The following is a 13,994-nucleotide window of genomic DNA, read 5'->3' on the forward strand; positions in this document are numbered from 1 at the left end:
CACACACACACACACACACACACACACACACACACACACACACACACACACACACACACACACACACACACACACACACACTCACACACACACACACACACACACTCTAACTCACCCATTCTGCCTTCCACACACAGACACACACACACACACTCTCTAACTCACACATTCTTCCTTTTGCTCACACACGCTTACACGCACGCACGCACGCACGCACGCACGCACGCACGCACGCACGCACGCACGCACGCGCACGCGCACGCGCACGCGCACGCGCACGCGCACGCGCACACGCACACGCACACGCACACACACACACACACACACACACACACACACACACACACACACACTTCTGGAACTCCAGAGACACCCGTGCCATTGACAGACTGACTGATGAGGATGGTAACAGGGGTACTGCCACGGCTGGGGCGAGGGGGCCTGGGGGAGACCCCATGTAGTGCAGTGCAGTACAGTTGTGCAGTCACCCAAGCTCAACCACCAACACTGTTACCAGAGATTCTTTAAGTATATAGAGATATGCCAATATAATAGGTTGCTATGGGCACCTAACATGACCAGGTTCCGGTCTGCCTAAAGGGGCGTGTCATAATACTAGCATTGAATAGAACAGTCCTTAGGTCTGCCTAAAGGGGGATCCCCCCCCCTCCCCCTTGCAATAATAGAACCCAGAAACAATGGGCCAATGGAACCTCTCTCTCTCTCTACTATCTCTGGTAGTGCAGTGCAGTGCAGTACAGTCTAGTGCAGTGGTTCTCAACTGGAACAGTCTCTGGACCCACCATTTTCCACTGTCATTCGGTCGCGTACCATTTTTTTTTAAAGCGACACTCGAATGATAGTTGCATGCTACTATCTCGCATAAACATTCTGATTTTATCTATGACGACAGATGACACCAGTTCAATCGCCTACCAAAATAAAAGTAGTAAATTTTTGCAGGAAAAGTGTTTTTTTGGGTTCTTTTTTTTAGCGAATCAATGAATTATTTATTTTTTCTTACACCACAGCTCCGCGACCCACGCATGACCCCTCCGCGACCCACTTTTAGGTCGCGACCCATCAGTTGAGAAACACCGGTCTAGTGCAGTCACCCCACCTCAACCACCACCACTATTACCTTCCCAGTTCCAGCTCAACTGCAGAGCCCCCCCTTCCAAATGTTATACTGTAAATCCATTTTTTTTAATAAAAATTGATTTGCCTTGATTGTGCTTCTCGGTTAGCACCAGTAAAAGCACTGTTTGTTTTCTTTGATATTGGATAAGACAAAAATAGAATTTAAAATGAACACAATTCGAATTGCCTAGATGCTACCTTAAAATAAAAGTCTGATATTCATTATTAATATTCCATAAACTATTAATGGAAATTCCATTTAAATGTTTTTTTTTTGCTGTGTTTTGCAAAAGAGCTCAACTCAACTTTGACCCCCACCCCCAGTGGAATAAAAGCGGGAGAGGTACCGGGGAAGGAATGTGGCATTCTGTGGGCAGCCTGGTGTGGACTAATTAGGGAAGCCAATTCACCAGAGAGCATTACAGCCTGTCTAGACTCTACTCTAGGTGGGAGGGAGTGAGTGTAGATTAGAGCTCGACTGAGAGCCTCGCTGAGCTACACTGGATTTAGGTGTGAGAGGGACTAATCAGAGCTAGAGCTGGCTAGTGGTGTGGATTGGCACTGCCCTCACGATCCGATTCCATCACGATTCGGGAGGTAGCGATCCGATTCGATTCAGTTCTATGCGATTCGATCCGATCCGATCCGATTCAATTCTACAATGCATTGCAATGCATTACATGTCTACTGAAAGCAAAGCGAATGTTTCATCAGTCATGATGAGGCAATATAAGTAGTCAGATTCTGAGCAACAATTTATTGGCGGTTTTCTGTATCAGTCTGAATCAGTCTGTATCAGTCTTGCAATGCTTTGAAGTACTTTTATTTCATTTAGCATTCATTTGCTCTCGAAATATCCACGGAAGTAATTGAAACTTTTTTAAAAATTGCCGCATCGATCCTGGAACTTGCCGCATCGATCCTGGATCGTCCATGCCCCGCATCGGATTGGAACGCCGAATCGGTCATTGTTGACACCACTAGAGCTGGCTCACTATTATTTTTTAAATGTCACGTTGGTACCTGATATGTCCTGTCAGGAGATTTTGAGGTTTTTAGGGGAACTTCAAGGGTTTTGAGAAGCTTGGAGCTCTGAAAAGACTCCAAGTCCATTTTTCCTGCCTATAAACCGCTTCTCATGGTTTGAATCCTGTGGTTTGCACCACAATGTGGCTAAGGTGTAGATTAGTATGGGTGACAAGCGCAGAGTTAAGAAAGTTAGCTCCAGAGCTAATGGGTTCGTAAATATTCCTTGTGTAAATGTAAATGTTACTATGTGGCCACCTGTGGATTACACAGACGCAGCCTATATACTGTATGTGCTACTTCTTTTTCTTCCAAATTTGCGTGGGTGCAGATTATAGTCCAGAAATTATGGTAGAAGTCATTTGCAACACATAACACTAAGTTATCATTAAAGGGGAGGGCTCTAAATAAAAGTAACACCAGCAAAACCAGCCAAATGCAGGTGACATTGCAGTTTGACAGACTGGTAGAACAGATTTATTAGCCACCTTGCCCCATTAGTGTGTGTTTGGCTAGTAAGACTAATATCTTCTAGACATTTTGGCTGGTGATGACAAAAGTTAATTTAGAGTATTCTTACAGGGTATTGGTTATGTGAGGACTTAATGGTCTTTCTTAATAGCACTTCAGCCATGGATGGTACGAGATGGTATTCGAACATATAACCTTCCAATTCCAAAACCAATCCCCTAATCATTAGGCCATGACTGACCCTTCACATTCTATGCATTATGTAGTGAATGACCGAAGGCACTGAATTTGGACCCCTGGCCTTGGGGTGTTGTTGGCAAGAACTTCCACCTCCAAAGTTTCCAATATGGAGAATAAAGAATTTGAGAAAAACAAAGTCAGTCTCTCATTGGATTGGTCGACTCACCTGTCTGTCACGGCCGGGGGTGGAGCTCTCTGCTTGTTGACCTTGGCGTAGAGGCCCTCTCGCGGGTCCTCTCCCGACGGCTCCCTGCTGTGTGTGGGGGCAGGGGCAGAGGAGGAGGTGGGACCACCAGGGGGCACATAGGGGGGCTGGGAGGCAGAGGGTGCGGGGGCAGAGGTGGGCGGCTGGCGGAAGTTGTTGATGCGGGCATAGTTGGGGTCCAGATCGTCGTCCTCCACGTCGGGCAGAAGGACCCGGTCGGCGGTGGGGCTGTCTACCTCACTCCTGAATGAAAAACACGCCCAAGACAGTTACAATCGAATCATATTTAAAGGTGGGGTTGCAGGTTAACCATTTTATGAAAATTGACCATTATGACATTACGTTGGGGGTTCCGCAAGCTCATAGGAGTCTATGTAGAACCCATTGACAGTAGATATAGATATAGATATCTATTTACTGTCAATGGTAGAACCTTAGCATTCTGGGGGAGCTCCCCTAACGTGATGTCATACCTGTAACCCCACCTTTAAAACTATGTCTACACAGACAGACAGATATATAGACCAACAAGACAGATGGGTTGAGGGACCCAGTCAGCGCTGAGGCTGTCCATCTCACGCCTGAATGAAAAACATGCCCCACAAAGTTAGTAGTAGTAGCCAGGCTGATGGATACATGGACAGGCAGAAGGACAGACAGACAAACAAACAGACAGACAGACGGGAGGACCTTTAAATAGAATGTAAAGACATCACATACAGTTAGACTGACCTTATCTAGAAGACATACATGGGTGGACAGATGGGGAGGCAGACAGACAGACAGACGGACAGACGGACATCCAAAAATAAGAACTAAACATACTGTAAAAATACATTCAAAATATATATATTACAAATATATTTACACGCCACATGGACACTACCAGCAAAAATGAGGAGTAAATGGATGAACATTGGTCAAGTCTACTCTAAGTCAGAAAACAGATGCGGCCGATAGATAACAAGGTGATTTAGAATATCAAATTAGCCTTTGTTAAATGGAGTCCATTCATCAGTTTCCCTCTCATCTCCACATAACCGTTACAGCAATAAGCATTAAGACAGACTCCCCAAGATGTCTACATTGCTAGCAAAGCCAATTAAAAATCACATCAAAAACGAGAAGAAAAAAAATCCCATTATTAATGGGGAAAGCTCAAGGGAATTGCAATTGAGCGCGACAACCATTGAAAATGTTCCGAACACCTGAAGACAAGCAAATGAGTTGTGAACACACAAAAAAAGCAAGCGAATGAGTTTGCACGTTATTTGAACAGCATGTGGTGAGTATTTTGCCGTGATTTATGTGAAAGTAGACTCTGTTCTCACTGGAGGCCTGGATGTGTGACACACTAGTAATGAAAAGGAACAATGTTTTTGCGTTGATTTTTTTCTTCTCTCGCACAATTACCTCCAACCAAACTGATACACAACACATCATTTATTCCTGCTTTCCCAGTGCCTGAGAGGAACTACACACCAACACACACACACACACACACACACACACACACACACACACACACACACACACACACACACACACACACACACACACACACACACACACACACACACACACACACACACACACAATGTTAACTATAGGCATATCCATCTAGCTCTTATGATACATACATCACTTCATTTTAGTCTCATCTGCATTTGTGTAATGTCTGACACTTTGGCACCTTCTCCAACACACCCTAGCTGTCCATTAAGCCTGAGAGAGATGGGTGTGCAGGGGGTGTGTGTTTGTGCATCTGTCTGGATATGGTGTGCAGTGTGTGTGTGTGTGTGTGTGTGTGTGTGTGTGTGCGCGTGTGTGTGTGTGAGTGTGCGCGCGTGTGTGTGTGTGTGCGCGTGTGTGCGCGTGTGCGTGTGTGTGTGCGTGTGTGCATGTGTGCGTGTGTGTGTGCCTGTGTGCGCGTGTGTGTGCCTGTGTGCCTGTGTGTGCGTGTGTGTGTGTGTTTGCGTGTGTGTGTGTGTGTGTGTGTGTGTGTGTGTGTGTGTGTGTGTGTGTGTGTGTGTGTGTGTGTGTGTGTGTGTGTGTGTGTGTGTGTGTGTGTGTGTGTGCCTGTGTGTGTGTAATGGTGTGTTAATTGTGACATGTTGGGGGCCCAAATCTATTGGCGGTACAGTGCAGCCCCTCTCCCTAAGGAGCAGCCACAGAGGACAACACAGACACAGGAACAAAAGCACTAAAGAGGAACGAGGAATGGATGGCTACATGGAACAAGCAGGAGGAGGAGGAGGAGGGAGAGAGGGATAGAGAGAGAGAGGGGGGGTGAGGGGTGAGACAGAGATAGGTGAGGGAGAGAGAGAGGGAGGTGAAGGGATAAAGAGAGAGAGAGAGAGAGAGAGAGAGAGAGAGAGAGAGAGAGAGAGAGAGAGAGAGAGAGAGAGAGAGAGAGAGAGAGAGAGAGAGAGAGAGAGAGATGGAAGGAGAGGGAGGGAAGAAAGAGAGAGGTGCGGGAGGGAGCGAGGACAGACAGAGTCATGAGGGACGGAGAGAAAGAGAGGGGAGGGAGGCAGAGAGACTGAATAAGACGAGGAGCGAAAGAGAAGACAGGAGGCCAGGGAGCGAAAGAGTACGTGAGGAGAGGGAGGGAGGAGGATGAGGTAGGCAGAAGGAATAAGGGATGTAGAGAAAGAGATGTGGAAAATAGCCATGAAATCAGGAGAAAATAACAAGCAATGTGAAAACAGTAAATCAGAGAGGTGCCTTCTTCCTCAAAATAAGAGAGCTGTGGACAGAGAAATAAAGGAAAGATGGAGCAAACTGGAGAAGAAAAGACAAGGTGCAGACAAAGTACAGTATGATATATTTCAGTAGTTTATTTCCTTGAATGTCTTGTTGCTCATTCTCCAACGTAGGTTTTTGCATGAAGACCTGCCACAACTCAAATTCCAAGAATTCTTTACGACTGGTGAAAATACACCTTTCATACATGAAAAGGTGAATCGTCTCCATGTCCGCCTTCTTGAATTTCCAGTAAAAGACATTTCTAGCTCCAAGACTTACTGTACTTTGGCCATACTAGTACATATTAGTTTATTATTTAGCACATATGAATGGGGGAATAGGCAGCACTGTACAGCACATCCTACACGCCAAAGAGAGAGAGAGAGAGAGAGAGAGAGAGAGAGAGAGAGAGAGAGAGAGAGAGAGACTAACAGACCGACTAACAGAGCAGAGAGAAGAAGAAGAAGAAGAAAACGAAGAAGAAGAAGAAGAAGAAGAAGAAGAAGAAGAAGAAGAAGAAGAAGAAGAAGAAGAAGAAGAAGAAGAAGAAGAAGAGAGGATAAAGGAGGGAGGAGGAGAGAAGAAGAAGAAGAAGAAGAAGGAGAAGGAGGAGGAGGAGGCGGAGGAGGAGAAGAAGGAGAAGAAGGAGGAGAAGAAGAAGAAGAGGAAGAAGAGGAAGGAGGAGGAGGAGGAGGAGGAGGAGGAGAAGAAGAGGAAGAAGAAGAAGAAGAAGAAGAAGAAGAAGAAGAAGAAGAAGAAGAAGAAGAAGAAGAAGAAGAAGAAATGAAAGACACAAGACAGTAACACAGCAGTGTCTCACCAGTCAGGGCTGGCAATCCCCATACAGAGCAGCAGTCAAACACCACACAGGAGAGGAGAAGACAGTGGGGAGGAGAGGAAGAGATGGAGGGAGAGAGAGAGAGAGAGGGATAGAGCAACAAAGAGAGGAAGAGAGGGAGGGATAGAGAGAGGGGGATAGAGCAAGCAAGAGAGGAAGAGAGAGATACTGAGGGATGGTGGGGTGAGCACACAGAGAGAAAGATAGAGACAGGCGACGGGAGAGTACTGGAGAGAGACAAACACAGTTGCAGACAGTCTGTAGAGTGAATGAACAAAAGAGAGAGGGAAGAGAGAAGGAGGAGAAGGAGAGAAAGGCAGCAGAGAGAGAGAGAGAGAGAGAGAGAGAGAGAGAGAGAGAGAGAGAGAGAGAGAGAGAGAGAGAGAGAGAGAGAGAGAGAGAGAGAGAGAGAGAGAGAGAGAGAGAGAGAGAGAGAGAGAATGACAAAGAGAGAGAATCCTGGTCTCATAATTGGTTAACAAGGAGGGCTGTATGACCGGGAAGGCTAGTGGGCTGTTAGGTGCGTGTGTGTGTGCTTGTGTGTGTGAGGGTGCATGTGTGTGTGCATGTGTGTTTGTGTGGTGAGACAGGCCTAACCTTCCGTTGAGCTTTAAGCGAGGGTGTGTGTGTGTGTGTGTGTGTGTGTGTGTGTGTGTGTGTGTGTGTGTGTGCTTGTGTGTGTGAGGGTGCATGTGTGTGTGCATGTGTGTTTGTGTGGTGAGACAGGCCTAACCTTCCGTTGAGCTTTAAGCGAGGGTGTGTGTGTGTGTGTGTGTGTGTGTGTGTGTGTGTGTGTGTGTGTGTGTGTGTGTGTGTGTGTGCTAGAGAGGAGGCATCTAGACAGCTTAGCAGTAGGATTTAATTGGATCCAGATGGAATTTCCAAACACAATTACAGCACTGATAAGACTCTTTATGAGGAGAGAGGAATCAGGAGAAGAAGGGGAAGGAGGGGAGGGCCTGTGTGTGTGTGTGTGTGTGTGTGTGTGTGTGTGTGTGTGTGTGTGTGTGTGTGTGTGTGTGTGTGTGTGTGTGTCTGTGTGTGTCTGTGTGTGTCAGGGGTGTACCTGACATTTAACCATGACTCTCTCATTCACACACACAAATGCTGCTGACCACACATGCACACACAGACACACGCACACACAGTCACTGACCAGGCGACCAGACAACCAGACGAACACACAAGCACGCCCGCGCGCACACACACACACACACACACACACACACACACACACACACACACACACACAGAAACAGATACACTCACACTTGTTCTTTGTCTCTCTCGTTTTGTCTCTGCTGCACATGTACGGTACATGGATGCACACACACATGCCCACAAGCACACACGTAAACGCACACTAACACACACGCACGCACACACCAACTGACCACATGCAAAAACACACACCAGACAAACAGACACTCATACATTGTCATTCTCTGGCACACAAACACACAAGTGCACGCACAAGCGCAAGAACACACACATTCACACGCAAACACACGCAAACACACGCAAACACACGCAAACACACACACACACACACACACACACACACACACACACACACACACACACACACACACACACACACACACACACACACACACACACACACACACACACACACACACACACACGAACACACACACACAGGTCTATGCATCCTCACCTGGAGGCCTCAGCCTTGCGGTCCAGCTCCTCTTCACTCCATGCCTCCAGCTTGGCTTTGGCCTTCGCCTCTTTGTCTTTATTCTTCTTCCCAAACCTGGAATGAAAGAAAGGAGAGAGGGAGGGAGAGAGAGAGAGAGAGAGAGAGAGAGAGAGAGAGAGAGAGAGAGAGAGAGAGAGAGAGAGAGAGAGAGAGAGAGAGAGAGAGAATTAAAATCTCAGCACTCCGTCATCCCTCAAAGGCCCCCTGCAGCTGAACAACAGCAAACAAAACAAACAGCTCACAGCAGCTCATGGCTCCCCCAAAATCAATCCAGCTCCTCCACTCAAGATTATGTCACCATCTCTCTCTCTCTTTCTCTTTCTCGTTCTCTCTCTCTCTCTCTCTCTCTCTCTCTCTCTCACACACACACACACACACACACAGCACAGAAACACACACTCATGCATGTACAGACATGCATGGTCATGGGTCACACAGTCCAGCACGCGCAAATATTCCCTCCGCAACACACACTGTAAACACCCACACCAACACTACCCTCACTACTCCCCACCAATACCCCCACACACGCAGCCTCTAGTCACACAGACACACAATCTTCGTTACGCCACCTCTGCCGTTAAAAGTCTTTTTTTAACGGGTCATCTCAGTCTGATTGGTCTCACACAGCACCCGGGCATGCTCTGGTCAGGGCAATGCACATTACATACTACAGAATATGACTTACACTTCCTCTGTGTCAGGAGACTCATGTACACTGGTCCAGGATGGACAGACAGACAGACAGACAGACAGACAGACAGACAGACAGACAGACAGACAGACAGACAGACAGACAGACAGACAGACAGACAGATAGATAGATAGATAGATAGATAGATAGATAGATAGATAGATAGATAGATAGATAGATAGACAGATAGACAGATAGACAGATAGATAGATAGATAGATAGATAGATAGATAGATAGATAGACAGACAGACAGACAGACAGACAGACAGACGGAATAACAGAGAGATGGAGAAACAGAGAGAGCAATGCAAAAGAAGGGAAACACATGAATAACACAATATGTACAGTGAATACATATGTGGAAATATTACAGAGTAGAGCAAGACAATGATGGAGCTAACAGACACTCAGAGATACTGCTAATTAATCGCACATCTGACAAGAAGAGTGTGAGAGAGGTGTGTGATGGTTAGATATGGAGAGACGGAGAGAGAGAGTGAGTGATGGGGAGAGGGAGGTGTGATCATGTATGTGTGTGTGTGTTTGTGTGTGTGTGTGTGTGTGTGTGTGTGTGTGTGTGTGTGTGTGAGTGTGTGAGAGAGAGAGAGAGAGAGAGAGAGAGAGAGAGAGAGAGAGAGAGAGAGAGAGAGAGAGAGAGAGAGAGAGAGAGAGAGGAAGGGAGAGAGGAAGGGAGAGAGAACGAGTAAACGAGTAACACTATCTGCGTCAATGCATGTGTGGAACTCCAGCTGATTTCATTACCTCCACATGAAGTGGAAATGTGTGTTTTCGCACATTTGTACAAACGTGAATGAGATTTATAGATAGAGTGGGGTGACTGTTGCCAACTGCTGTGTGTTGTGTGCGCGTGTGGTGTGCCTGTGTGTGCAAGCGAGAGTGCCTTTTTACAAATCTATGTGCGAACAATGACGCGACAAGAAAATAAAAGACTACTCTATTATTGATTCCCTATACATTTCAAGTCAACTTCTGACCATTTGAAAGTCATTATATGTAAACATACACTACGATCCGGACTAGATTCCCATGATAAAACACCATCTGTTTTACTCTTGATATTGGTATAAAATTAAACATGGACCTGTGCAAGTTTCATTCCTGGAGAAATCCCTGCTCGAAAATTGCATCAGCCATTGTGGCCAACGCACACACACACACACTTGCACACACCCGTGCCTCTTTCAAGTTCCCTGGTGGGAGGAAGGAAAAAGTGTGTGTGTGTGTGTGTGTGTGTGTGTGTGTGTGTGCGTGCGTGCGTGCGTGCGTGCGTGCGTGCGTGCGTGCGTGCACATTTTAGAATTACTACTTCATGATAGTCAGAGGTACAAATCGCCAGACTTTGTAATGCAGATAACCACAAATGAAAGAAAATAAAGAGAACATTTGCGGTGGCATGCGATGTGCAATGACTGCAATATCTGATACATTTGTGAAGCTCTTACAACATAAGAATCATTCAAGACACACATGCAGCAGAAAATAAAGCAAAAACAATCATCTTCTTATGTCTCCCTAGCAAGACTGCACTTCATGAATGCAACATCCCTTCACAGCAGTCATACATTAAGACGGAAATGAATATTAAAGAGCATAATAGCCATGTGATTTTAACTAATATCACCCCAAAACAATATCACTAATGTACTCTGTATGACTTAACTGTCCATTAGAGGACCAGTGAACAAAGAACAAGGGGGGTAATCAGCCCGTGCCTTGTCTGTCTGGGTCTGCCTACTGGAGTAAATATACCTCGTTAAGCTCTAATCACCAGGCTTTCCCTCTCTCTCTCCCCTGGAGCACAGGGAGAGGGGGGATAGAGATGGAGAAGACAATCTCATTGTGTAAATGGACACCACTAATATACATACTGATCTCCGGTTAGGGAAAACCAAGTTAAATCTGCACCTCCCCCCCCCCCCCCCCCCCCCCCCCCCCCCCCCCCCCCCCCCCCCCCCCCCCCCCCCCCCCCCCCCCCCCCCCCCCCCCCCCACCCCCCCCTTTAATACCATTGAAGTGGTAATGTCTTTAAAAACATGCTGCTATGAGTGAGTGCTGTTACTGATTTATTTCCTTCTTCTAATGTGAGACTTCATTGTTAAGGTTTTTCTCCAATTGTGGTTTCTTTTACTCCAGCTGTTTCACACTGTCATTTTCACGTCCTGTATTTTAATTGAGAGAGAGAGAGAGAGAGAGAGAGAGAGAGCGAGAGCGAGAGAACGAGAGAGCGAGAGAACGAGAGAGCGAGAGAGCGAGAGAACAGAAGCATCTGATCGTTCTTTTCGTACAAGCATGTTTGAAATGGCATCCATCTGCCTCTCTGGACTTGTCAATGCAGTGCCACAGACTACACCACAGGATCTATGGTCAATGATTATGTTGTGCCATTGGTCCAGGGTGGCCGATATGGCAAAAATCTCAATCACGATCTTCCATCGAAAAAATAAAAACAACAAAAAACAACTTTGATATACTTTGTTGGATTTCAGCCATTTTGTTCCAAACGTTGTAAACCCATTTCCAAATCATATTCCAAACTTACTATGTGTTGGCTAGAATCCAGCGTGTTCTTTTTAAAGAGTCAGAGAGCATGGTGTCCAATTCTTGATTTCAGCGGGTTTATTTATCCAAAGCATCTGGCATGAAGTTACAAATAATTAAAGCATTTTTGAATTCTGTTCTTCTGTGACCTCACCCTAACAGCAACAGCCTAGGAGAATTCTGTCTTTCCCTAGTGTATCTGTCTTTTTGTAGTAGAGTGACCATCCCCCGTCTGTCTCCAAGCTGTGGGGGCTCCCATTGTGTCCAGGTAAACCTAGGCCCCTTGGCCAGACCTCCTGAGGTGTGTCTTGATCACACAGAGAAAGTGGGTTGGATGTGGCTGGTAACCCTTCGCAAAATATACAGCATATGATTATGACCCTTATTAAACATTCTCAATGTCAATTTACAAAAATGTATGCCAATATATTTTCAATTCCCTCTCTTGATTCGATTCAACATCGAATCACAAAAAAAAATATCTTAGCATGTCCATCTGCCATGTCTTTATCTGAAATGCAATCGAACGGCTATCACTTGGGTTATGGTTGGAGATTCATAGGCCTACCCATAGTAGCCTATAGGTATTGAAATGCAAAAAATCTGTTCAACCCAAAACAACAGTTCAAAAATAAACAACCAAACCTAAAAGAAGAATACAAAACAAGAACTAAAAATGCAGTCAATATATTGTCACCCCTTTTCTCTGGAGTCCCTCTCTTCAACTGAAAAAATATCGTGGCAACATCATAAAAATAGAAATGTTCTTTTTTGCCCCCGAGAGTGTCAGCTATGGTGAAGTGCTTCTCAATAGTTTGTTAAACTCTTTAATAGGAATGATAAGCCCAAAGAAAGAAAGAAAGAAAGAAAGAAAGAAGAATAAAAGAAAAATTCAAAATTGTTCCAAAATTGCATTTTCATCGCATCACCCAGAGAGCTATAAAGACAATCCACAACAAAAACCTGGAATAAAAGAAAATGTTTGCGCACCATTTATCATGTCAGACCCTGCCCAACTTTTATGTCACACTTTCCATGGGTTGAGAAACCATAAAAACGTAAAAACCATAAACCATAAATAAAAAAAAAAAAATGCATTTCTGAAACAACAGCAAAAAAATTCAATTTCAGCCCTTTGCCTCTTTACTAATCTAAATTCATAAATCAACTTTCAACTTCCAAAATTATAGTAAGGAAAAAATCTGAATTCTTAGAAGGGGGAATATTACTTCTCTTTGAAAGAAGAAGGGGGGGGAATACTTCTCTTAGAAAGCTAAAGATACAGTCAATGACATGTCCCTTATTCATCCACCATTGACAATGAAAATAAACTCTCCCTCTCTTTAATCTGTATGGCACAGCCAAACAGATTAATCTTTAAAATAGTGGAGGTGTGTGCCAAAGTTTATGTAAGTTATCCCTTCAACAAGCAGAGTGCACCCCCTTGTTTCCAACTCTAGGACTTTGTCGTCCCATATCATAGATCGAACCAGCGTAGTTCTTTGTGTCCCGTCATGGACACCCTACAGTACTTTGCTCAATGCCCTGGCAGAGAACCACAGTTCTCCCATCTGACTCCGTATAAATCTCCTTGGATTTCTCAACGTTTGCAACTGCCAGACAATAGAGAGCACGTACTTTACTTCATGACACCTGGTTTCCTCCAAGTTGACCGCTGATTGATCACATGGTTGCACTCTGTTGTGATTCTGTATCAATTTAAACTATGGCACCTCACCGCCTCTGGGTTTTGAGCCCAAATTTTGGAAATAAAATTAGAACTGGGGGATGAACTTGGAAGACGGCAAAGTCTGTACAATAGCTGTTTAATTAAAGTTTCATGTTAAAATGGCATTGTTTATGACTTATCGCTGAATATTACTTTTTATAACTTTTTAGTTTTCTTAAAAACCCATATCAATTACCCATATCATAACATACCTAACCAAAGTGAGTTTTCTTGTTTAATAAAAACAAAATGTATAAAGGGAAAATTGGTGAAGTCAACTAAAGAAATAAAGCACTGTTTAAAGTAACCCAAAACGATGAAAATATAGTCATGGAAACTATAAACTAGAAATCCTATGAAGCTTATTTTAATATAGTATCTCTAACTCCTGCATTTTGATGGAACATAACCAAATAAAGTCATATTTTCCTGAAAGAAGAACACGTTGTAACAAGAAAGCCACCTCTCTAAAAAGCTGAAAATGATTCCTTTGTAACCCAAATAGTAAATAAAATGTTGAAAAATATCCATTTGAAACCCAAATAGTAAATAAAAATGTTTCTTACTTCAAAACCAAACTCTTTGTTGACCAAAAAGAGAAAGAAAGACCCATCTGTTTTTTT

General features: G+C 44.6%; 1 protein-coding gene across 1 annotated transcript in view; it reads right to left on the minus strand.

The window, feature by feature from the left end:
- Positions 1-13,994, minus strand: part of pard3ba (par-3 family cell polarity regulator beta a) — a 343,229-nt gene that overhangs the window by 68,915 nt on the left and 260,320 nt on the right. Inside the window, exons 19-20 of the mRNA XM_063211618.1 lie at positions 8,347-8,442; positions 3,044-3,325 (exon numbers count right to left, since the gene is read on the minus strand). Coding sequence (XP_063067688.1) covers positions 3,044-3,325; positions 8,347-8,442 — 378 coding nt within the window. The remainder of the gene's footprint in view (positions 1-3,043; positions 3,326-8,346; positions 8,443-13,994) is intronic.

The sequence above is a fragment of the Engraulis encrasicolus genome, chromosome 12 (genome assembly GCF_034702125.1).
Source record: "Engraulis encrasicolus isolate BLACKSEA-1 chromosome 12, IST_EnEncr_1.0, whole genome shotgun sequence".
Classification (NCBI taxonomy): domain Eukaryota; kingdom Metazoa; phylum Chordata; class Actinopteri; order Clupeiformes; family Engraulidae; genus Engraulis; species Engraulis encrasicolus.